The following is a 25,362-nucleotide window of genomic DNA, read 5'->3' as shown; positions in this document are numbered from 1 at the left end:
TAATAGCCCGACCCAAGCCTGACCAAGAAGCCATGAGATCATGCCTCACACACCTGGCCCTCCTTTCCCCCCTCAGCTTAAGCGGCGGAGGGGGAAAAGGGAGGGGCCCGAGGCTGTGAGGAGTGGTGGGAGTTGGAGTCCAAAGTACGAATATAATAGCCCGACCCAAGCCTGACCAAGAAGCCATGAGATCATGCCTCACACACCTGGCCCTCCTTTCCCCCCTCAGCTTAAGCGGAGGAGGGGGAAAAGGGAGGGGCCTGAGGCTGTGAGGAGTGGTGGGAGTTGGAGTCCAAAGTACGAATATAATAGCCCGACCCAAGCCTGACCAAGAAGCCATGAGATCATGCCTCACACACCTGGCCCTCCTTTCCCCCCTCAGCTTAAGCGGCGGAGGGGGAAAAGGGAGGGGCCCGAGGCTGTGAGGAGTGGTGGGAGTTGGAGTCCAAAGTACGAATATAATAGCCCGACCCAAGCCTGACCAAGAAGCCATGAGATCATGCCTCACACACCTGGCCCTCCTTTCCCCCTCAGCTTAAGCGGCGGAGGGGGAAAAGGGAGGGGCCCGAGGCTGTGAGGAGTGGTGGGAGTTGGAGTCCAAAGTACGAATATAATAGCCCAACCCAAGCCTGACCAAGAAGCCATGAGATCATGCCTCACACACCTGGCCCTCCTTTCCCCCCTCAGCTTAAGCGGCGGAGGGGGAAAAGGGAGGGGCCCGAGGCTGTGAGGAGTGGTGGGAGTTGGAGTCCAAAGTACGAATATAATAGCCCGACCCAAGCCTGACCAAGAAGCCATGAGATCATGCCTCACACACCTGGCCCTCCTTTCCCCCCTCAGCTTAAGCGGCGGAGGGGGAAAAGGGAGGGGCCCGAGGCTGTGAGGAGTGGTGGGAGTTGGAGTCCAAAGTACGAATATAATAGCCCGACCCAAGCCTGACCAAGAAGCCATGAGATCATGCCTCACACACCTGGCCCTCCTTTCCCCCCTCAGCTTAAGCGGCGGAGGGGGGAAAAGGAAGGGGCCCGAGGCTGTGAGGAGTGGTGGGAGTTGGAGTCCAAAGTACGAATATACTAGCCCGACCCAAGCCTGACCAAGAAGCCATGAGATCATGCCTCACACACCTGGCCCTCCTTTCCCCCCTCAGCTTAAGCGGCGGAGGGGGAAAAGGAAGGGGCCCGAGGCTGTGAGGAGTGGTGGGAGTTGGAGTCCAAAGTACGAATATAATAGCCCGACCCAAGCCTGACCAAGAAGCCATGAGATCATGCCTCACACACCTGGCCCTCCTTTCCCCCCTCAGCTTAAGCGGCGGAGGGGGAAAAGGAAGGGGCCCGAGGCTGTGAGGAGTGGTGGGAGTTGGAGTCCAAAGTACGAATATACTAGCCCGACCCAAGCCTGACCAAGAAGCCATGAGATCATGCCTCACACACCTGGCCCTCCTTTCCCCCTCAGCTTAAGCGGAGGAGGGGGAAAAGGGAGGGGCCCGAGGCTGTGAGGAGTGCTGGGAGTTGGAGTCCAAAGTACGAATATACTAGCCCGACCCAAGCCTGACCAAGAAGCCATGAGATCATGCCTCACACACCTGGCCCTCCTTTCCCCCCTCAGCTTAAGCGGAGGAGGGGGAAAAGGGAGGGGCCCGAGGCTGTGAGCAAAGTACGAATATACTAGCCCGACCCAAGCCTGACCAAGAAGCCATGAGATCATGCCTCACACACCTGGCCCTCCTTTCCCCCCTCAGCTTAAGCGGCGGAGGGGGAAAAGGAAGGGGCCCGAGGCTGTGAGGAGTGGTGGGAGTTGGAGTCCAAAGTACGAATATAATAGCCCGACCCAAGCCTGACCAAGAAGCCATGAGATCATGCCTCACACACCTGGCCCTCCTTTCCCCCCTCAGCTTAAGCGGCGGAGGGGGAAAAGGAAGGGGCCCGAGGCTGTGAGGAGTGGTGGGAGTTGGAGTCCAAAGTACGAATATACTAGCCCGACCCAAGCCTGACCAAGAAGCCATGAGATCATGCCTCACACACCTGGCCCTCCTTTCCCCCCTCAGCTTAAGCGGCGGAGGGGGAAAAGGAAGGGGCCCGAGGCTGTGAGGAGTGGTGGGAGTTGGAGTCCAAAGTACGAATATAATAGCCCGACCCAAGCCTGACCAAGAAGCCATGAGATCATGCCTCACACACCTGGCCCTCCTTTCCCCCCTCAGCTTAAGCGGCGGAGGGGGAAAAGGAAGGGGCCCGAGGCTGTGAGGAGTGGTGGGAGTTGGAGTCCAAAGTACGAATATACTAGCCCGACCCAAGCCTGACCAAGAAGCCATGAGATCATGCCTCACACACCTGGCCCTCCTTTCCCCCTCAGCTTAAGCGGAGGAGGGGGAAAAGGGAGGGGCCCGAGGCTGTGAGGAGTGCTGGGAGTTGGAGTCCAAAGTACGAATATACTAGCCCGACCCAAGCCTGACCAAGAAGCCATGAGATCATGCCTCACACACCTGGCCCTCCTTTCCCCCCTCAGCTTAAGTGGCGGAGGGGGAAAAGGGAGGGGCCCGAGGCTGTGAGGAGTGCTGGGAGTTGGAGTCCAAAGTACGAATATACTAGCCCGACCCAAGCCTGACCAAGAAGCCATGAGATCATGCCTCACACACCTGGCCCTCCTTTCCCCCTCAGCTTAAGCGGAGGAGGGGGAAAAGGGAGGGGCCCGAGGCTGTGAGGAGTGCTGGGAGTTGGAGTCCAAAGTACGAATATACTAGCCCGACCCAAGCCTGACCAAGAAGCCATGAGATCATGCCTCACACACCTGGCCCTCCTTTCCCCCCTCAGCTTAAGCGGCGGAGGGGGAAAAGGGAGGGGCCCGAGGCTGTGAGGAGTGGTGGGAGTTGGAGTCCAAAGTACGAATATAATAGCCCGACCCAAGCCTGACCAAGAAGCCATGAGATCATGCCTCACACACCTGGCCCTCCTTTCCCCCCTCAGCTTAAGCGGCGGAGGGGGGAAAAGGAAGGGGCCCGAGGCTGTGAGGAGTGGTGGGAGTTGGAGTCCAAAGTACGAATATACTAGCCCGACCCAAGCCTGACCAAGAAGCCATGAGATCATGCCTCACACACCTGGCCCTCCTTTCCCCCCTCAGCTTAAGCGGCAGAGGGGGAAAAGGGAGGGGCCCGAGGCTGTGAGGAGTGGTGGGAGTTGGAGTCCAAAGTACGAATATAATAGCCCGACCCAAGCCTGACCAAGAAGCCATGAGATCATGCCTCACACACCTGGCCCTCCTTTCCCCCCTCAGCTTAAGCGGAGGAGGGGGAAAAGGGAGGGGCCCGAGGCTGTGAGGAGTGGTGGGAGTTGGAGTCCAAAGTACGAATATAATAGCCCAACCCAAGCCTGACCAAGAAGCCATGAGATCATGCCTCACACACCTGGCCCTCCTTTCCCCCCTCAGCTTAAGCGGAGGAGGGGGAAAAGGGAGGGGCCTGAGGCTGTGAGGAGTGGTGGGAGTTGGAGTCCAAAGTACGAATATAATAGCCCGACCCAAGCCTGACCAAGAAGCCATGAGATCATGCCTCACACACCTGGCCCTCCTTTCCCCCCTCAGCTTAAGCGGCGGAGGGGGAAAAGGGAGGGGCCCGAGGCTGTGAGGAGTGGTGGGAGTTGGAGTCCAAAGTACGAATATAATAGCCCGACCCAAGCCTGACCAAGAAGCCATGAGATCATGCCTCACACACCTGGCCCTCCTTTCCCCCTCAGCTTAAGTGGCGGAGGGGGAAAAGGGAGGGGCCCGAGGCTGTGAGGAGTGGTGGGAGTTGGAGTCCAAAGTACGAATATAATAGCCCGACCCAAGCCTGACCAAGAAGCCATGAGATCATGCCTCACACACCTGGCCCTCCTTTCCCCCCTCAGCTTAAGCCACGGAGGGGGAAAAGGGAGGGGCCTGAGGCTGTGAGGAGTGGTGGGAGTTGGAGTCCAAAGTACGAATATAATAGCCCGACCCAAGCCTGACCAAGAAGCCATGAGATCATGCCTCACACACCTGGCCCTCCTTTCCCCCCTCAGCTTAAGCGGCGGAGGGGGAAAAGGGAGGGGCCCGAGGCTGTGAGGAGTGGTGGGAGTTGGAGTCCAAAGTACGAATATAATAGCCCGACCCAAGCCTGACCAAGAAGCCATGAGATCATGCCTCACACACCTGGCCCTCCTTTCCCCCTCAGCTTAAGTGGGGGAGGGGGAAAAGGGAGGGGCCCGAGGCTGTGAGGAGTGGTGGGAGTTGGAGTCCAAAGTACGAATATAATAGCCCGACCCAAGCCTGACCAAGAAGCCATGAGATCATGCCTCACACACCTGGCCCTCCTTTCCCCCCTCAGCTTAAGCGGAGGAGGGGGAAAAGGGAGGGGCCCGAGGCTGTGAGGAGTGGTGGGAGTTGGAGTCCAAAGTACGAATATAATAGCCCGACCCAAGCCTGACCAAGAAGCCATGAGATCATGCCTCACACACCTGGCCCTCCTTTCCCCCCTCAGCTTAAGCGGAGGAGGGGGAAAAGGGAGGGGCCCGAGGCTGTGAGGAGTGGTGGGAGTTGGAGTCCAAAGTACGAATATAATAGCCCGACCCAAGCCTGACCAAGAAGCCATGAGATCATGCCTCACACACCTGGCCCTCCTTTCCCCCCTCAGCTTAAGCGGCGGAGGGGGAAAAGGGAGGGGCCTGAGGCTGTGAGGAGTGGTGGGAGTTGGAGTCCAAAGTACGAATATAATAGCCCGACCCAAGCCTGACCAAGAAGCCATGAGATCATGCCTCACACACCTGGCCCTCCTTTCCCCCCTCAGCTTAAGCGGCGGAGGGGGAAAAGGGAGCGCCCGAGGCTGTGAGGAGTGGTGGGAGTTGGAGTCCAAAGTACGAATATACTAGCCCGACCCAAGCCTGACCAAGAAGCCATGAGATCATGCCTCACACACCTGGCCCTCCTTTCCCCCCTCAGCTTAAGCCACGGAGGGGGAAAAGGGAGGGGCCCGAGGCTGTGAGGAGTGGTGGGAGTTGGAGTCCAAAGTACGAATATACTAGCCCGACCCAAGCCTGACCAAGAAGCCATGAGATCATGCCTCACACACCTGGCCCTCCTTTCCCCCCTCAGCTTAAGCGGAGGAGGGGGAAAAGGGAGGGGCCCGAGGCTGTGAGGAGTGGTGGGAGTTGGAGTCCAAAGTACGAATATAATAGCCCAACCCAAGCCTGACCAAGAAGCCATGAGATCATGCCTCACACACCTGGCCCTCCTTTCCCCCCTCAGCTTAAGCGGCGGAGGGGGAAAAGGGAGGGGCCCGAGGCTGTGAGGAGTGGTGGGAGTTGGAGTCCAAAGTACGAATATACTAGCCCGACCCAAGCCTGACCAAGAAGCCATGAGATCATGCCTCACACACCTGGCCCTCCTTTCCCCCCTCAGCTTAAGCGGCGGAGGGGGAAAAGGGAGGGGCCCGAGGCTGTGAGGAGTGGTGGGAGTTGGAGTCCAAAGTACGAATATACTAGCCCGACCCAAGCCTGACCAAGAAGCCATGAGATCATGCCTCACACACCTGGCCCTCCTTTCCCCCTCAGCTTAAGCGGCGGAGGGGGAAAAGGGAGGGGCCCGAGGCTGTGAGGAGTGGTGGGAGTTGGAGTCCAAAGTACGAATATAATAGCCCGACCCAAGCCTGACCAAGAAGCCATGAGATCATGCCTCACACACCTGGCCCTCCTTTCCCCCCTCAGCTTAAGCGGCGGAGGGGGAAAAGGGAGGGGCCCGAGGGCTGTGAGGAGTGGTGGGAGTTGGAGTCCAAAGTACGAATATAATAGCCCGACCCAAGCCTGACCAAGAAGCCATGAGATCATGCCTCACACACCTGGCCCTCCTTTCCCCCCTCAGCTTAAGCGGCGGAGGGGGAAAAGGGAGGGGCCCGAGGCTGTGAGGAGTGGTGGGAGTTGGAGTCCAAAGTACGAATATAATAGCCCGACCCAAGCCTGACCAAGAAGCCATGAGATCATGCCTCACACACCTGGCCCTCCTTTCCCCCTCAGCTTAAGCGGAGGAGGGGGAAAAGGGAGGGGCCCGAGGCTGTGAGGAGTGGTGGGAGTTGGAGTCCAAAGTACGAATATACTAGCCCAACCCAAGCCTGACCAAGAAGCCATGAGATCATGCCTCACACACCTGGCCCTCCTTTCCCCCTCAGCTTAAGCGGCGGAGGGGGAAAAGGAAGGGGCCCGAGGCTGTGAGGAGTGGTGGGAGTTGGAGTCCAAAGTACGAATATACTAGCCCGACCCAAGCCTGACCAAGAAGCCATGAGATCATGCCTCACACACCTGGCCCTCCTTTCCCCCCTCAGCTTAAGCGGAGGAGGGGGAAAAGGGAGGGGCCTGAGGCTGTGAGGAGTGGTGGGAGTTGGAGTCCAAAGTACGAATATAATAGCCCGACCCAAGCCTGACCAAGAAGCCATGAGATCATGCCTCACACACCTGGCCCTCCTTTCCCCCCTCAGCTTAAGCCACGGAGGGGGAAAAGGGAGGGGCCCGAGGCTGTGAGGAGTGGTGGGAGTTGGAGTCCAAAGTACGAATATAATAGCCCGACCCAAGCCTGACCAAGAAGCCATGAGATCATGCCTCACACACCTGGCCCTCCTTTCCCCCCTCAGCTTAAGCGGCGGAGGGGGGAAAAGGGAGGGGCCCGAGGCTGTGAGGAGTGGTGGAGTTGGAGTCCAAAGTACGAATATAATAGCCCGACCCAAGCCTGACCAAGAAGCCATGAGATCATGCCTCACACACCTGGCCCTCCTTTCCCCCCTCAGCTTAAGCGGCGGAGGGGGAAAAGGGAGGGGCCCGAGGCTGTGAGGAGTGGTGGGAGTTGGAGTCCAAAGTACGAATATACTAGCCCGACCCAAGCCTGACCAAGAAGCCATGAGATCATGCCTCACACACCTGTCCCTCCTTTCCCCCCTCAGCTTAAGCGGCGGAGGGGGAAAAGGGAGGGGCCCGAGGCTGTGAGGAGTGGTGGGAGTTGGAGTCCAAAGTACGAATATACTAGCCCGACCCAAGCCTGACCAAGAAGCCATGAGATCATGCCTCACACACCTGGCCCTCCTTTCCCCTCTCAGCTTAAGCGGCGGAGGGGGAAAAGGAAGGGGCCCGAGGCTGTGAGGAGTGGTGGGAGTTGGAGTCCAAAGTACGAATATAATAGCCCGACCCAAGCCTGACCAAGAAGCCATGAGATCATGCCTCACACACCTGGCCCTCCTTTCCCCCCTCAGCTTAAGCCACGGAGGGGGAAAAGGGAGGGGCCCGAGGCTGTGAGGAGTGGTGGGAGTTGGAGTCCAAAGTACGAATATAATAGCCCAACCCAAGCCTGACCAAGAAGCCATGAGATCATGCCTCACACACCTGGCCCTCCTTTCCCCCCTCAGCTTAAGCGGCGGAGGGGGAAAAGGGAGGGGCCCGAGGCTGTGAGGAGTGGTGGGAGTTGGAGTCCAAAGTACGAATATACTAGCCCGACCCAAGCCTGACCAAGAAGCCATGAGATCATGCCTCACACACCTGGCCCTCCTTTCCCCCCTCAGCTTAAGCGGCGGAGGGGGAAAAGGGAGGGGCCCGAGGCTGTGAGGAGTGGTGGGAGTTGGAGTCCAAAGTACGAATATAATAGCTCGACCCAAGCCTGACCAAGAAGCCATGAGATCATGCCTCACACACCTGGCCCTCCTTTCCCCCCTCAGCTTAAGCGGCGGAGGGGGGAAAAGGAAGGGGCCCGAGGCTGTGAGGAGTGGTGGGAGTTGGAGTCCAAAGTACGAATATAATAGCCCGACCCAAGCCTGACCAAGAAGCCATGAGATCATGCCTCACACACCTGGCCCTCCTTTCCCCCCTCAGCTTAAGCGGCGGAGGGGGAAAAGGGAGGGGCCCGAGGCTGTGAGGAGTGGTGGGAGTTGGAGTCCAAAGTACGAATATAATAGCCCGACCCAAGCCTGACCAAGAAGCCATGAGATCATGCCTCACACACCTGGCCCTCCTTTCCCCCCTCAGCTTAAGCGGCGGAGGGGGAAAAGGGAGGGGCCCGAGGCTGTGAGGAGTGGTGGGAGTTGGAGTCCAAAGTACGAATATAATAGCCCGACCCAAGCCTGACCAAGAAGCCATGAGATCATGCCTCACACACCTGGCCCTCCTTTCCCCCCTCAGCTTAAGCGGCGGAGGGGGAAAATGGGAGGGGCCCGAGGCTGTGAGGAGTGGTGGGAGTTGGAGTCCAAAGTACGAATATACTAGCCCGACCCAAGCCTGACCAAGAAGCCATGAGATCATGCCTCACACACCTGTCCTCCTTTCCCCCCTCAGCTTAAGCGGCGGAGGGGGAAAAGGGAGGGGCCCGAGGCTGTGAGGAGTGGTGGGAGTTGGAGTCCAAAGTACGAATATAATAGCCCGACCCAAGCCTGACCAAGAAGCCATGAGATCATGCCTCACACACCTGGCCCTCCTTTCCCCCCTCAGCTTAAGCGGCGGAGGGGGAAAAGGAAGGGGCCCGAGGCTGTGAGGAGTGGTGGGAGTTGGAGTCCAAAGTACGAATATAATAGCCCGACCCAAGCCTGACCAAGAAGCCATGAGATCATGCCTCACACACCTGGCCCTCCTTTCCCCCCTCAGCTTAAGCGGCGGAGGGGGAAAAGGGAGGGGCCCGAGGCTGTGAGGAGTGGTGGGAGTTGGAGTCCAAAGTACGAATATAATAGCCCGACCCAAGCCTGACCAAGAAGCCATGAGATCATGCCTCACACACCTGGCCCTCCTTTCCCCCCTCAGCTTAAGCGGCGGAGGGGGAAAAGGAAGGGGCCCGAGGCTGTGAGGAGTGGTGGGAGTTGGAGTCCAAAGTACGAATATACTAGCCCGACCCAAGCCTGACCAAGAAGCCATGAGATCATGCCTCACACACCTGGCCCTCCTTTCCCCCCTCAGCTTAAGCGGCGGAGGGGGAAAAGGGAGGGGCCCGAGGCTGTGAGGAGTGGTGGGAGTTGGAGTCCAAAGTACGAATATAATAGCCCGACCCAAGCCTGACCAAGAAGCCATGAGATCATGCCTCACACACCTGGCCCTCCTTTCCCCCCTCAGCTTAAGCGGCGGAGGGGGAAAAGGAAGGGGCCCGAGGCTGTGAGGAGTGGTGGGAGTTGGAGTCCAAAGTACGAATATAATAGCCCAACCCAAGCCTGACCAAGAAGCCATGAGATCATGCCTCACACACCTGGCCCTCCTTTCCCCCCTCAGCTTAAGCGGCGGAGGGGGAAAAGGAAGGGGCCCGAGGCTGTGAGGAGTGGTGGGAGTTGGAGTCCAAAGTACGAATATAATAGCCCGACCCAAGCCTGACCAAGAAGCCATGAGATCATGCCTCACACACCTGGCCCTCCTTTCCCCCCTCAGCTTAAGCGGAGGAGGGGGAAAAGGGAGGGGCCCGAGGCTGTGAGGAGTGGTGGGAGTTGGAGTCCAAAGTACGAATATACTAGCCCGACCCAAGCCTGACCAAGAAGCCATGAGATCATGCCTCACACACCTGGCCCTCCTTTCCCCCCTCAGCTTAAGCGGCGGAGGGGGAAAAGGAAGGGGCCCGAGGCTGTGAGGAGTGGTGGGAGTTGGAGTCCAAAGTACGAATATAATAGCCCGACCCAAGCCTGACCAAGAAGCCATGAGATCATGCCTCACACACCTGGCCCTCCTTTCCCCCCTCAGCTTAAGCGGCGGAGGGGGAAAAGGAAGGGGCCCGAGGCTGTGAGGAGTGGTGGGAGTTGGAGTCCAAAGTACGAATATACTAGCCCGACCCAAGCCTGACCAAGAAGCCATGAGATCATGCCTCACACACCTGGCCCTCCTTTCCTCCCCTCAGCTTAAGCGGCGGAGGGGGAAAAGGAAGGGGCCCGAGGCTGTGAGGAGTGGTGGGAGTTGGAGTCCAAAGTACGAATATACTAGCCCGACCCAAGCCTGACCAAGAAGCCATGAGATCATGCCTCACACACCTGGCCCTCCTTTCCCCCCTCAGCTTAAGCCACGGAGGGGAAAAGGGAGGGGCCCGAGGCTGTGAGGAGTGGTGGGAGTTGGAGTCCAAAGTACGAATATAATAGCCCGACCCAAGCCTGACCAAGAAGCCATGAGATCATGCCTCACACACCTGGCCCTCCTTTCCCCCCTCAGCTTAAGCGGAGGAGGGGGAAAAGGGAGGGGCCCGAGGCTGTGAGGAGTGGTGGGAGTTGGAGTCCAAAGTACGAATATAATAGCCCGACCCAAGCCTGACCAAGAAGCCATGAGATCATGCCTCACACACCTGGCCCTCCTTTCCCCCCTCAGCTTAAGCGGAGGAGGGGGAAAAGGGAGGGGCCCGAGGCTGTGAGGAGTGGTGGGAGTTGGAGTCCAAAGTACGAATATAATAGCCCGACCCAAGCCTGACCAAGAAGCCATGAGATCATGCCTCACACACCTGGCCCTCCTTTCCCCCCTCAGCTTAAGCGGCGGAGGGGGAAAAGGAAGGGGCCCGAGGCTGTGAGGAGTGGTGGGAGTTGGAGTCCAAAGTACGAATATACTAGCCCGACCCAAGCCTGACCAAGAAGCCATGAGATCATGCCTCACACACCTGTCCCTCCTTTCCCCCCTCAGCTTAAGCGGCGGAGGGGGAAAAGGGAGGGGCCCGAGGCTGTGAGGAGTGGTGGGAGTTGGAGTCCAAAGTACGAATATAATAGCCCGACCCAAGCCTGACCAAGAAGCCATGAGATCATGCCTCACACACCTGGCCCTCCTTTCCCCTCTCAGCTTAAGCGGCGGAGGGGGAAAAGGAAGGGGCCCGAGGCTGTGAGGAGTGGTGGGAGTTGGAGTCCAAAGTACGAATATAATAGCCCGACCCAAGCCTGACCAAGAAGCCATGAGATCATGCCTCACACACCTGGCCCTCCTTTCCCCCCTCAGCTTAAGCGGCGGAGGGGGAAAAGGAAGGGGCCCGAGGCTGTGAGGAGTGGTGGGAGTTGGAGTCCAAAGTACGAATATACTAGCCCGACCCAAGCCTGACCAAGAAGCCATGAGATCATGCCTCACACACCTGGCCCTCCTTTCCCCCCTCAGCTTAAGCCACGGAGGGGGAAAAGGGAGGGGCCCGAGGCTGTGAGGAGTGGTGGGAGTTGGAGTCCAAAGTACGAATATAATAGCCCGACCCAAGCCTGACCAAGAAGCCATGAGATCATGCCTCACACACCTGGCCCTCCTTTCCCCCCTCAGCTTAAGCGGAGGAGGGGGAAAAGGGAGGGGCCCGAGGCTGTGAGGAGTGGTGGGAGTTGGAGTCCAAAGTACGAATATAATAGCCCGACCCAAGCCTGACCAAGAAGCCATGAGATCATGCCTCACACACCTGGCCCTCCTTTCCCCCCTCAGCTTAAGCGGAGGAGGGGGAAAAGGGAGGGGCCCGAGGCTGTGAGGAGTGGTGGGAGTTGGAGTCCAAAGTACGAATATAATAGCCCAACCCAAGCCTGACCAAGAAGCCATGAGATCATGCCTCACACACCTGGCCCTCCTTTCCCCCCTCAGCTTAAGCGGCGGAGGGGGAAAAGGGAGGGGCCCGAGGCTGTGAGGAGTGGTGGGAGTTGGAGTCCAAAGTACGAATATAATAGCCCGACCCAAGCCTGACCAAGAAGCCATGAGATCATGCCTCACACACCTGGCCCTCCTTTCCCCCTCAGCTTAAGCGGCGGAGGGGGAAAAGGGAGGGGCCCGAGGCTGTGAGGAGTGGTGGGAGTTGGAGTCCAAAGTACGAATATACTAGCCCGACCCAAGCCTGACCAAGAAGCCATGAGATCATGCCTCACACACCTGGCCCTCCTTTCCCCCCTCAGCTTAAGCCACGGAGGGGGAAAAGGGAGGGGCCCGAGGCTGTGAGGAGTGGTGGGAGTTGGAGTCCAAAGTACGAATATACTAGCCCGACCCAAGCCTGACCAAGAAGCCATGAGATCATGCCTCACACACCTGGCCCTCCTTTCCCCCCTCAGCTTAAGTGGCAGAGGGGGGAAAAGGGAGGGGCCCGAGGCTGTGAGGAGTGGTGGGAGTTGGAGTCCAAAGTACGAATATAATAGCCCGACCCAAGCCTGACCAAGAAGCCATGAGATCATGCCTCACACACCTGGCCCTCCTTTCCCCCCCTCAGCTTAAGCGGCAGGAGGGGGAAAAGGGAGGGGCCCGAGGCTGTGAGGAGTGGTGGGAGTTGGAGTCCAAAGTACGAATATACTAGCCCGACCCAAGCCTGACCAAGAAGCCATGAGATCATGCCTCACACACCTGGCCCTCCTTTCCCCCCTCAGCTTAAGCGGCGGAGGGGGAAAAGGGAGGGGCCCGAGGCTGTGAGGAGTGGTGGGAGTTGGAGTCCAAAGTACGAATATAATAGCCCGACCCAAGCCTGACCAAGAAGCCATGAGATCATGCCTCACACACCTGGCCCTCCTTTCCCCCCTCAGCTTAAGCGGCGGAGGGGGAAAAGGAGGGGCCCGAGGCTGTGAGGAGTGGTGGGAGTTGGAGTCCAAAGTACGAATATACTAGCCCGACCCAAGCCTGACCAAGAAGCCATGAGATCATGCCTCACACACCTGGCCCTCCTTTCCCCCCTCAGCTTAAGCGGCGGAGGGGGAAAAGGGAGGGGCCCGAGGCTGTGAGGAGTGGTGGGAGTTGGAGTCCAAAGTACGAATATAATAGCCCGACCCAAGCCTGACCAAGAAGCCATGAGATCATGCCTCACACACCTGTCCCCTCCTTTCCCCCTCTCAGCTTAAGCCACGGAGGGGGAAAAGGGAGGGGCCCGAGGCTGTGAGGAGTGGTGGGAGTTGGAGTCCAAAGTACGAATATAATAGCCCGACCCAAGCCTGACCAAGAAGCCATGAGATCATGCCTCACACACCTGGCCCTCCTTTCCCCCCTCAGCTTAAGCCACGGAGGGGGAAAAGGGAGGGGCCCGAGGCTGTGAGGAGTGGTGGGAGTTGGAGTCCAAAGTACGAATATAATAGCCCAACCCAAGCCTGACCAAGAAGCCATGAGATCATGCCTCACACACCTGGCCCTCCTTTCCCCTCTCAGCTTAAGCGGCGGAGGGGGAAAAGGGAGGGGCCCGAGGCTGTGAGGAGTGGTGGGAGTTGGAGTCCAAAGTACGAATATAATAGCCCGACCCAAGCCTGACCAAGAAGCCATGAGATCATGCCTCACACACCTGGCCCTCCTTTCCCCCCTCAGCTTAAGCCACGGAGGGGGAAAAGGGAGGGGCCCGAGGCTGTGAGGAGTGGTGGGAGTTGGAGTCCAAAGTACGAATATAATAGCCCGACCCAAGCCTGACCAAGAAGCCATGAGATCATGCCTCACACACCTGGCCCTCCTTTCCCCTCTCAGCTTAAGCGGCGGAGGGGGAAAAGGGAGGGGCCCGAGGCTGTGAGGAGTGGTGGGAGTTGGAGTCCAAAGTACGAATATAATAGCCCGACCCAAGCCTGACCAAGAAGCCATGAGATCATGCCTCACACACCTGGCCCTCCTTTCCCCCCTCAGCTTAAGCCACGGAGGGGGAAAAGGGAGGGGCCCGAGGCTGTGAGGAGTGGTGGGAGTTGGAGTCCAAAGTACGAATATAATAGCCCGACCCAAGCCTGACCAAGAAGCCATGAGATCATGCCTCACACACCTGGCCCTCCTTTCCCCCCTCAGCTTAAGCGGCGGAGGGGGAAAAGGGAGGGGGCCCGAGGCTGTGAGGAGTGGTGGGAGTTGGAGTCCAAAGTACGAATATAATAGCCCAACCCAAGCCTGACCAAGAAGCCATGAGATCATGCCTCACACACCTGGCCCTCCTTTCCCCCCTCAGCTTAAGCGGCGGAGGGGGAAAAGGGAGGGGCCCGAGGCTGTGAGGAGTGGTGGGAGTTGGAGTCCAAAGTACGAATATAATAGCCCAACCCAAGCCTGACCAAGAAGCCATGAGATCATGCCTCACACACCTGGCCCTCCTTTCCCCCCTCAGCTTAAGCGGCGGAGGGGGAAAAGGAAGGGGCCCGAGGCTGTGAGGAGTGGTGGGAGTTGGAGTCCAAAGTACGAATATACTAGCCCGACCCAAGCCTGACCAAGAAGCCATGAGATCATGCCTCACACACCTGGCCCTCCTTTCCCCCCTCAGCTTAAGCCAGGCGGAGGGGGAAAAGGGAGGGGCCCGAGGCTGTGAGGAGTGGTGGGAGTTGGAGTCCAAAGTACGAATATAATAGCCCGACCCAAGCCTGACCAAGAAGCCATGAGATCATGCCTCACACACCTGGCCCTCCTTTCCCCCCTCAGCTTAAGCGGCGGAGGGGGAAAAGGGAGGGGCCCGAGGCTGTGAGGAGTGGTGGGAGTTGGAGTCCAAAGTACGAATATAATAGCCCGACCCAAGCCTGACCAAGAAGCCATGAGATCATGCCTCACACACCTGGCCCTCCTTTCCCCCCTCAGCTTAAGCGGCGGAGGGGGAAAAGGGAGGGGCCCGAGGCTGTGAGGAGTGGTGGGAGTTGGAGTCCAAAGTACGAATATACTAGCCCGACCCAAGCCTGACCAAGAAGCCATGAGATCATGCCTCACACACCTGGCCCTCCTTTCCCCCCTCAGCTTAAGCGGCGGAGGGGGAAAAGGGAGGGGCCCGAGGCTGTGAGGAGTGGTGGGAGTTGGAGTCCAAAGTACGAATATAATAGCCCGACCCAAGCCTGACCAAGAAGCCATGAGATCATGCCTCACACACCTGGCCCTCCTTTCCCCCCTCAGCTTAAGCGGCGGAGGGGGAAAAGGGAGGGGCCCGAGGCTGTGAGGAGTGGTGGGAGTTGGAGTCCAAAGTACGAATATAATAGCCCGACCCAAGCCTGACCAAGAAGCCATGAGATCATGCCTCACACACCTGGCCACTCCTTTCCCCCCCTCGAGGCTTAAGCGGCGGAGGGGGAAAAGGGGAGGGGTGAGGAGTGGTGGGAGTTGGAGTCCAAAGTACAAATATACTAGCCCGACCCAAGCCTGACCAAGAAGCCATGAGATCATGCCTCACACACCTGGCCCTCCTTTCCCCCCTCAGCTTAAGCGGAGGAGGGGGAAAAGGGAGGGGCCCGAGGCTGTGAGGAGTGGTGGGAGTTGGAGTCCAAAGTACGAATATAATAGCCCGACCCAAGCCTGACCAAGAAGCCATGAGATCATGCCTCACACACCTGGCCCTCCTTTCCCCCCTCAGCTTAAGCGGAGGAGGGGGAAAAGGGAGGGGCCCGAGGCTGTGAGGAGTGGTGGGAGTTGGAGTCCAAAGTACGAATATAATAGCCCGACCCAAGCCTGACCAAGAAGCCATGAGATCATGCCTCACACACCTGGCCCTCCTTTCCCCCCTCAGCTTAAGCGGCGGAGGGGGAAAAGGAAGGGGCCCGAGGCTGTGAGGAGTGGTGGGAGTTGGAGTCCAAAGTACGAATATACTAGCCCGACCCAAGCCTGACCAAGAAGCCATGAGATCATGCCTCACACACCTGTCCCTCCTTTCCCCCCTCAGCTTAAGCGGCGGAGGGGGAAAAGGGAGGGGCCCGAGGCTGTGAGGAGTGGTGGGAGTTGGAGTCCAAAGTACGAATATAATAGCCCGACCCAAGCCTGACCAAGAAGCCATGAGATCATGCCTCACACACCTGGCCCTCCTTTCCCCTCTCAGCTTAAGCGGCGGAGGGGGAAAAGGAAGGGGCCCGAGGCTGTGAGGAGTGGTGGGAGTTGGAGTCCAAAGTACGAATATAATAGCCCGACCCAAGCCTGACCAAGAAGCCATGAGATCATGCCTCACACACCTGGCCCTCCTTTCCCCCCTCAGCTTAAGCGGCGGAGGGGGAAAAGGAAGGGGCCCGAGGCTGTGAGGAGTGGTGGGAGTTGGAGTCCAAAGTACGAATATACTAGCCCGACCCAAGCCTGACCAAGAAGCCATGAGATCATGCCTCACACACCTGGCCCTCCTTTCCCCCCTCAGCTTAAGCCACGGAGGGGGAAAAGGGAGGGGCCCGAGGCTGTGAGGAGTGGTGGGAGTTGGAGTCCAAAGTACGAATATAATAGCCCGACCCAAGCCTGACCAAGAAGCCATGAGATCATGCCTCACACACCTGGCCCTCCTTTCCCCCCTCAGCTTAAGCGGAGGAGGGGGAAAAGGGAGGGGCCCGAGGCTGTGAGGAGTGGTGGGAGTTGGAGTCCAAAGTACGAATATAATAGCCCGACCCAAGCCTGACCAAGAAGCCATGAGATCATGCCTCACACACCTGGCCCTCCTTTCCCCCCTCAGCTTAAGCGGAGGAGGGGGAAAAGGGAGGGGCCCGAGGCTGTGAGGAGTGGTGGGAGTTGGAGTCCAAAGTACGAATATAATAGCCCAACCCAAGCCTGACCAAGAAGCCATGAGATCATGCCTCACACACCTGGCCCTCCTTTCCCCCCTCAGCTTAAGCGGCGGAGGGGGAAAAGGGAGGGGCCCGAGGCTGTGAGGAGTGGTGGGAGTTGGAGTCCAAAGTACGAATATAATAGCCCGACCCAAGCCTGACCAAGAAGCCATGAGATCATGCCTCACACACCTGGCCCTCCTTTCCCCCTCAGCTTAAGCGGCGGAGGGGGAAAAGGGAGGGGCCCGAGGCTGTGAGGAGTGGTGGGAGTTGGAGTCCAAAGTACGAATATACTAGCCCGACCCAAGCCTGACCAAGAAGCCATGAGATCATGCCTCACACACCTGGCCCTCCTTTCCCCCCTCAGCTTAAGCCACGGAGGGGGAAAAGGGAGGGGCCCGAGGCTGTGAGGAGTGGTGGGAGTTGGAGTCCAAAGTACGAATATACTAGCCCGACCCAAGCCTGACCAAGAAGCCATGAGATCATGCCTCACACACCTGGCCCTCCTTTCCCCCCTCAGCTTAAGTGGCAGAGGGGGAAAAGGGAGGGGCCCGAGGCTGTGAGGAGTGGTGGGAGTTGGAGTCCAAAGTACGAATATAATAGCCCGACCCAAGCCTGACCAAGAAGCCATGAGATCATGCCTCACACACCTGGCCCTCCTTTCCCCCCTCAGCTTAAGCGGCGGAGGGGGAAAAGGGAGGGGCCCGAGGCTGTGAGGAGTGGTGGGAGTTGGAGTCCAAAGTACGAATATACTAGCCCGACCCAAGCCTGACCAAGAAGCCATGAGATCATGCCTCACACACCTGGCCCTCCTTTCCCCCCTCAGCTTAAGCGGCGGAGGGGGAAAAGGGAGGGGCCCGAGGCTGTGAGGAGTGGTGGGAGTTGGAGTCCAAAGTACGAATATAATAGCCCGACCCAAGCCTGACCAAGAAGCCATGAGATCATGCCTCACACACCTGGCCCTCCTTTCCCCCCTCAGCTTAAGCGGCGGAGGGGGAAAAGGAAGGGGCCCGAGGCTGTGAGGAGTGGTGGGAGTTGGAGTCCAAAGTACGAATATACTAGCCCGACCCAAGCCTGACCAAGAAGCCATGAGATCATGCCTCACACACCTGGCCCTCCTTTCCCCCCTCAGCTTAAGCGGCGGAGGGGGAAAAGGGAGGGGCCCGAGGCTGTGAGGAGTGGTGGGAGTTGGAGTCCAAAGTACGAATATAATAGCCCGACCCAAGCCTGACCAAGAAGCCATGAGATCATGCCTCACACACCTGTCCCTCCTTTCCCCTCTCAGCTTAAGCCACGGAGGGGGAAAAGGGAGGGGCCCGAGGCTGTGAGGAGTGGTGGGAGTTGGAGTCCAAAGTACGAATATAATAGCCCGACCCAAGCCTGACCAAGAAGCCATGAGATCATGCCTCACACACCTGGCCCTCCTTTCCCCCCTCAGCTTAAGCCACGGAGGGGGAAAAGGGAGGGGCCCGAGGCTGTGAGGAGTGGTGGGAGTTGGAGTCCAAAGTACGAATATAATAGCCCAACCCAAGCCTGACCAAGAAGCCATGAGATCATGCCTCACACACCTGGCCCTCCTTTCCCCTCTCAGCTTAAGCGGCGGAGGGGGAAAAGGGAGGGGCCCGAGGCTGTGAGGAGTGGTGGGAGTTGGAGTCCAAAGTACGAATATAATAGCCCGACCCAAGCCTGACCAAGAAGCCATGAGATCATGCCTCACACACCTGGCCCTCCTTTCCCCCCTCAGCTTAAGCCACGGAGGGGGAAAAGGGAGGGGCCCGAGGCTGTGAGGAGTGGTGGGAGTTGGAGTCCAAAGTACGAATATAATAGCCCGACCCAAGCCTGACCAAGAAGCCATGAGATCATGCCTCACACACCTGGCCCTCCTTTCCCCTCTCAGCTTAAGCGGCGGAGGGGGAAAAGGGAGGGGCCCGAGGCTGTGAGGAGTGGTGGGAGTTGGAGTCCAAAGTACGAATATAATAGCCCGACCCAAGCCTGACCAAGAAGCCATGAGATCATGCCTCACACACCTGGCCCTCCTTTCCCCCCTCAGCTTAAGCCACGGAGGGGGAAAAGGGAGGGGCCCGAGGCTGTGAGGAGTGGTGGGAGTTGGAGTCCAAAGTACGAATATAATAGCCCGACCCAAGCCTGACCAAGAAGCCATGAGATCATGCCTCACACACCTGGCCCTCCTTTCCCCCCTCAGCTTAAGCGGCGGAGGGGGAAAAGGGAGGGGCCCGAGGCTGTGAGGAGTGGTGGGAGTTGGAGTCCAAAGTACGAATATAATAGCCCAACCCAAGCCTGACCAAGAAGCCATGAGATCATGCCTCACACACCTGGCCCTCCTTTCCCCCCTCAGCTTAAGCGGCGGAGGGGGAAAAGGGAGGGGCCCGAGGCTGTGAGGAGTGGTGGGAGTTGGAGTCCAAAGTACGAATATAATAGCCCAACCCAAGCCTGACCAAGAAGCCATGAGATCATGCCTCACACACCTGGCCCTCCTTTCCCCCCTCAGCTTAAGCGGCGGAGGGGGAAAAGGAAGGGGCCCGAGGCTGTGAGGAGTGGTGGGAGTTGGAGTCCAAAGTACGAATATACTAGCCCGACCCAAGCCTGACCAAGAAGCCATGAGATCATGCCTCACACACCTGGCCCTCCTTTCCCCCCTCAGCTTAAGCCACGGAGGGGGAAAAGGGAGGGGCCCGAGGCTGTGAGGAGTGGTGGGAGTTGGAGTCCAAAGTACGAATATAATAGCCCGACCCAAGCCTGACCAAGAAGCCATGAGATCATGCCTCACACACCTGGCCCTCCTTTCCCCCCTCAGCTTAAGCGGCGGAGGGGGAAAAGGGAGGGGCCCGAGGCTGTGAGGAGTGGTGGGAGTTGGAGTCCAAAGTACGAATATAATAGCCCAACCCAAGCCTGACCAAGAAGCCATGAGATCATGCCTCACACACCTGGCCCTCCTTTCCCCCCTCAGCTTAAGCGGCGGAGGGGGAAAAGGGAGGGGCCCGAGGCTGTGAGGAGTGGTGGGAGTTGGAGTCCAAAGTACGAATATACTAGCCCGACCCAAGCCTGACCAAGAAGCCATGAGATCATGCCTCACACACCTGGCCCTCCTTTCCCCCCTCAGCTTAAGCGGCGGAGGGGGAAAAGGGAGGGGCCCGAGGCTGTGAGGAGTGGTGGGAGTTGGAGTCCAAAGTACGAATATAATAGCCCGACCCAAGCCTGACCAAGAAGCCATGAGATCATGCCTCACACACCTGGCCCTCCTTTCCCCCCTCAGCTTAAGCGGCGGAGGGGGAAAAGGGAGGGGCCCGAGGCTGTGAGGAGTGGTGGGAGTTGGAGTCCAAAGTACGAATATAATAGCCCGACCCAAGCCTGACCAAGAAGCCATGAGATCATGCCTCACACACCTGGCCCTCCTTTCCCCCCTCAGCTTAAGCGGCGGAGGGGGAAAAGGGAGGGGCCCGAGGCTGTGAGGAGTGGTGGGAGTTGGAGTCCAAAGTACAAATATACTAGCCCGACCCAAGCCTGACCAAGAAGCCATGAGATCATGCCTCACACACCTGGCCCTCCTTTCCCCCCTCAGCTTAAGCGGCGGAGGGGGAAAAGGGAGGGGCCCGAGGCTGTGAGGAGTGGTGGGAGTTGGAGTCCAAAGTACGAATATAATAGCCCGACCCAAGCCTGACCAAGAAGCCATGAGATCATGCCTTACACACCTGGCCCTCCTTTCCCCCCTCAGCTTAAGCGGCGGAGGGGGAAAAGGAAGGGGCCCGAGGCTGTGAGGAGTGGTGGGAGTTGGAGTCCAAAGTACGAATATAATAGCCCGACCCAAGCCTGACCAAGAAGCCATGAGATCATGCCTCACACACCTGGCCCTCCTTTCCCCCCTCAGCTTAAGCGGCGGAGGGGGAAAAGGAAGGGGCCCGAGGCTGTGAGGAGTGGTGGGAGTTGGAGTCCAAAGTACGAATATAATAGCCCGACCCAAGCCTGACCAAGAAGCCATGAGATCATGCCTCACACACCTGGCCCTCCTTTCCCCCCTCAGCTTAAGCGGCGGAGGGGGAAAAGGAAGGGGCCCGAGGCTGTGAGGAGTGGTGGGAGTTGGAGTCCAAAGTACGAATATAATAGCCCAACCCAAGCCTGACCAAGAAGCCATGAGATCATGCCTCACACACCTGGCCCTCCTTTCCCCCCTCAGCTTAAGCGGCGGAGGGGGAAAAGGAAGGGGCCCGAGGCTGTGAGGAGTGGTGGGAGTTGGAGTCCAAAGTACGAATATACTAGCCCGACCCAAGCCTGACCAAGAAGCCATGAGATCATGCCTCACACACCTGGCCCTCCTTTCCCCCCTCAGCTTAAGCGGCGGAGGGGGAAAAGGAAGGGGCCTGAGGCTGTGAGGAGTGGTGGGAGTTGGAGTCCAAAGTACGAATATAATAGCCCAACCCAAGCCTGACCAAGAAGCCATGAGATCATGCCTCACACACCTGGCCCTCCTTTCCCCCTCAGCTTAAGTGGCAGAGGGGGAAAAGGGAGGGGCCCGAGGCTGTGAGGAGTGCTGGGAGTTGGAGTCCAAAGTACGAATATAATAGCCCGACCCAAGCCTGACCAAGAAGCCATGAGATCATGCCTCACACACCTGGCCCTCCTTTCCCCCTCAGCTTAAGCGGCGGAGGGGGAAAAGGAAGGGGCCTGAGGCTGTGAGGAGTGGTGGGAGTTGGAGTCCAAAGTACGAATATAATAGCCCAACCCAAGCCTGACCAAGAAGCCATGAGATCATGCCTCACACACCTGGCCCTCCTTTCCCCCTCAGCTTAAGTGGCAGAGGGGGAAAAGGGAGGGGCCCGAGGCTGTGAGGAGTGCTGGGAGTTGGAGTCCAAAGTACGAATATACTAGCCCGACCCAAGCCTGACCAAGAAGCCATGAGATCATGCCTCACACACCTGGCCCTCCTTTCCCCCCTCAGCTTAAGCGGCGGAGGGGGAAAAGGAAGGGGCCTGAGGCTGTGAGGAGTGGTGGGAGTTGGAGTCCAAAGTACGAATATAATAGCCCAACCCAAGCCTGACCAAGAAGCCATGAGATCATGCCTCACACACCTGGCCCTCCTTTCCCCCTCAGCTTAAGTGGCAGAGGGGGAAAAGGGAGGGGCCCGAGGCTGTGAGGAGTGCTGGGAGTTGGAGTCCAAAGTACGAATATAATAGCCCGACCCAAGCCTGACCAAGAAGCCATGAGATCATGCCTCACACACCTGGCCCTCCTTTCCCCCTCAGCTTAAGCGGCGGAGGGGGAAAAGGAAGGGGCCCGAGGCTGTGAGGAGTGGTGGGAGTTGGAGTCCAAAGTACGAATATAATAGCCCGACCCAAGCCTGACCAAGAAGCCATGAGATCATGCCTCACACACCTGGCCCTCCTTTCCCCCCTCAGCTTAAGCGGCGGAGGGGGAAAAGGAAGGGGCCCGAGGCTGTGAGGAGTGGTGGGAGTTGGAGTCCAAAGTACGAATATAATAGCCCGACCCAAGCCTGACCAAGAAGCCATGAGATCATGCCTCACACACCTGGCCCTCCTTTCCCCCCTCAGCTTAAGCGGCGGAGGGGGAAAAGGAAGGGGCCCGAGGCTGTGAGGAGTGGTGGGAGTTGGAGTCCAAAGTACGAATATAATAGCCCGACCCAAGCCTGACCAAGAAGCCATGAGATCATGCCTCACACACCTGGCCCTCCTTTCCCCCCTCAGCTTAAGCGGCGGAGGGGGAAAAGGGAGGGGCCCGAGGCTGTGAGGAGTGGTGGGAGTTGGAGTCCAAAGTACGAATATACTAGCCCGACCCAAGCCTGACCAAGAAGCCATGAGATCATGCCTCACACACCTGGCCCTCCTTTCCCCCCTCAGCTTAAGCGGCGGAGGGGGAAAAGGGAGGGGCCCGAGGCTGTGAGGAGTGGTGGGAGTTGGAGTCCAAAGTACGAATATACTAGCCCGACCCAAGCCTGACCAAGAAGCCATGAGATCATGCCTCACACACCTGGCCCTCCTTTCCCCCCTCAGCTTAAGCCACGGAGGGGGAAAAGGGAGGGGCCCGAGGCTGTGAGGAGTGGTGGGAGTTGGAGTCCAAAGTACGAATATAATAGCCCAACCCAAGCCTGACCAAGAAGCCATGAGATCATGCCTCACACACCTGGCCCTCCTTTCCCCCCTCAGCTTAAGCGGCGGAGGGGGAAAAGGGAGGGGCCCGAGGCTGTGAGGAGTGGTGGGAGTTGGAGTCCAAAGTACGAATATAATAGCCCGACCCAAGCCTGACCAAGAAGCCATGAGATCATGCCTCACACACCTGGCCCTCCTTTCCCCCCTCAGCTTAAGCGGCGGAGGGGGAAAAGGGAGGGGCCCGAGGCTGTGAGGAGTGGTGGGAGTTGGAGTCCAAAGTACGAATATAATAGCCCGACCCAAGCCTGACCAAGAAGCCATGAGATCATGCCTCACACACCTGGCCCTCCTTTCCCCCCTCAGCTTAAGCGGCGGAGGGGGAAAAGGGAGGGGCCCGAGGCTGTGAGGAGTGGTGGGAGTTGGAGTCCAAAGTACGAATATAATAGCCCGACCCAAGCCTGACCAAGAAGCCATGAGATCATGCCTCACACACCTGGCCCTCCTTTCCCCCCTCAGCTTAAGCGGCGGAGGGGGAAAAGGGAGGGGCCCGAGGCTGTGAGGAGTGGTGGGAGTTGGAGTCCAAAGTACGAATATAATAGCCCAACCCAAGCCTGACCAAGAAGCCATGAGATCATGCCTCACACACCTGGCCCTCCTTTCCCCCCTCAGCTTAAGCGGCGGAGGGGGAAAAGGGAGGGGCCCGAGGCTGTGAGGAGTGGTGGGAGTTGGAGTCCAAAGTACGAATATACTAGCCCGACCCAAGCCTGACCAAGAAGCCATGAGATCATGCCTCACACACCTGGCCCTCCTTTCCCCCCTCAGCTTAAGCGGCGGAGGGGGAAAAGGGAGGGGCCCGAGGCTGTGAGGAGTGGTGGGAGTTGGAGTCCAAAGTACGAATATAATAGCCCGACCCAAGCCTGACCAAGAAGCCATGAGATCATGCCTCACACACCTGGCCCTCCTTTCCCCCCTCAGCTTAAGCGGCGGAGGGGGAAAAGGGAGGGGCCCGAGGCTGTGAGGAGTGGTGGGAGTTGGAGTCCAAACACCTGGAGGGGAGTCCCAAGTTGGCCCATGCCTGGTGAAGATGCATCCTTGTTTGACCCCATATTGGGAGAAAAGCAGGAAGCAACCTAAACGAACAAACAGCAAAGCCTTTCAGAGGAAGAAAAATACATCCTTCAACTGAGAGAAGCCTGATTCATACTGACGGTGTGGTGAGTTCTGTGCCATCGGGCCATTTCCATTTGTTGGTTTCCCATTGCAATCCGATCCATAAGTCTGCTTTGGCGGCTTTGGCTTCCTCCTCCAGGAATAGCTGTGGAAGACACAAAACCGAGGTGACGGCATAATGATAATACATTACATTGTATTGGAAAATATACATTGAATGTAATCTTATTAGAAATAAGAATCAGAAATATATAGAATGCACAGCACAGAAACACTTGTGCATGCGATTCACATGGAAAAACATTTTCTTTCTACAGGAGAAAATTACATGCTCACAAGAGGGGCCGGGGTCTGTGGAAAGGAACGTGCTGGCATCTGGTTAATGTCAGAAGCCCCGGACCAGGAAGAACTTATCTTAAGATTAATGGAAACTTCCTTTCATCAATGTCAGGAGTCAATTTCTGAGGTCCCTGGGGACATCATAGATTCTCTCCATGTCATTCTGAGTCCAGCAGATGGCATCAGAAACCACGTTATAGAGCTTGTGGCGCAACCAGTTCTTGTGGGAAGCCTGAGAACTGGGGGGGGGGGGGGATGTAAAACTAGGGGTGGTTGGGAAAACCTGCTAGAGGTCCACCTGAACATCAGGAAGAACTTCCTCACTGTGAGAAGGGCTGTTCGACAGTGGAACTCTCTGCCCCAGACTGTGGTGGAGGCTCCTTCTTTGGAGGCTTTTAAGCAGAGGCTGGATGGCCATCTGTCGGGGGTGCTTTGAATGAGATTTCCTGCTTCTTGGCAGAAATGGGGTTGGACTGGATGGCCCATGAGGTCTCTTCCAACTCTACTATTCTATGATTCTATGATTCTAGGTCAAAACCATTAAAGCCAGTTCCAACAATTCAACTTGTGAGTGGTCTTCCTTTTTCTCCTTGGATCCTGGACGGGCAGCATCCGCAGTGTTGAATGACAATAGCAACTGGGCGCCACACGCACTGCCCTCTGCTTGGGACGGCCTTTGGAATCCAGGGCTCACAAACTTCAGTTCACCAAAGAGCTGCATCAGGCTGCTAACTGGGGCTGGATACAGGGAACTGGGAACTCCTGCAGCAGCTCCAACCCCTTTGCAGGCACAATTCAAAGGTTTCTGGTTCTGACCTGCAAAGCCCTATATGGCTCTGGTCCATTTCTATGCCATGAAGGACTGCTGGGGAATTTGTAGGCGTGATTGCGAGTGTGTGAGTGGGAGCTTTAAATGCTATTGCCAGCTAAAAAGCCAATGGGATTTTAGCCTGCATCAATAGGAGTCTAGTGTCTAGATCCAGGGAAGTCATGCTCCCCCTTATTCTATTCTGCCTTGGTCAGGCCACTTCACCTGGAATCACCCTGTGTCCAATTCTGGGCACCGCAGTTGAAGGGAGATGTTGACTGTAAGCTGGAATGTGTCCAGAGAAGGGCGACTAAAATGATCAAGGGTCTGGAGAACAAGCCCTACAAGGAGCGGCTGAAAGAGCTGGGCATGTTTAGCCTGCAGAAGAGAAGGCGGTGGCAGACATGACGAGGGCCATGGATCAAGAGGTGAGAGGAAGTCATAGGGAGGAGGGAGCAAGCGTGTCTTCTGCTGCCCTGGAGACTAGGACGCAATGGAACAATGGCTTCAAACGACAGGAAAGGAGGTTCCACCTGAACATGAGGAAGAACTTCCTGGCTGTGAGA

The 25,362-nt window shown here is 57.7% G+C and overlaps 1 protein-coding gene across 3 annotated transcripts in view; it reads right to left on the bottom strand.

The window, feature by feature from the left end:
• The window catches only part of LOC107983571 (C-type lectin domain family 4 member E), a 146,836-nt gene that overhangs the window by 72,559 nt on the left and 48,915 nt on the right, over positions 1-25,362 (bottom strand). For 2 of the 3 annotated variants that reach the window (XM_062982240.1, XM_062982241.1), the window contains one exon: positions 23,688-23,794. In XM_062982240.1, coding sequence (XP_062838310.1) covers positions 23,688-23,794 — 107 coding nt within the window. Of the gene's footprint in view, positions 1-23,683; positions 23,795-25,362 lie in introns of all 3 variants that reach the window. The other variant, XM_062982242.1, reaches the window with a different exon arrangement.

The sequence above is a fragment of the Anolis carolinensis genome, chromosome 5 (genome assembly GCF_035594765.1).
Source record: "Anolis carolinensis isolate JA03-04 chromosome 5, rAnoCar3.1.pri, whole genome shotgun sequence".
Taxonomy (NCBI): Eukaryota; Metazoa; Chordata; class Lepidosauria; order Squamata; family Dactyloidae; genus Anolis; species Anolis carolinensis.
Note: the sequence above shows the minus strand (reverse complement) of the source record. Positions and strands in the feature narration are given on the sequence as shown.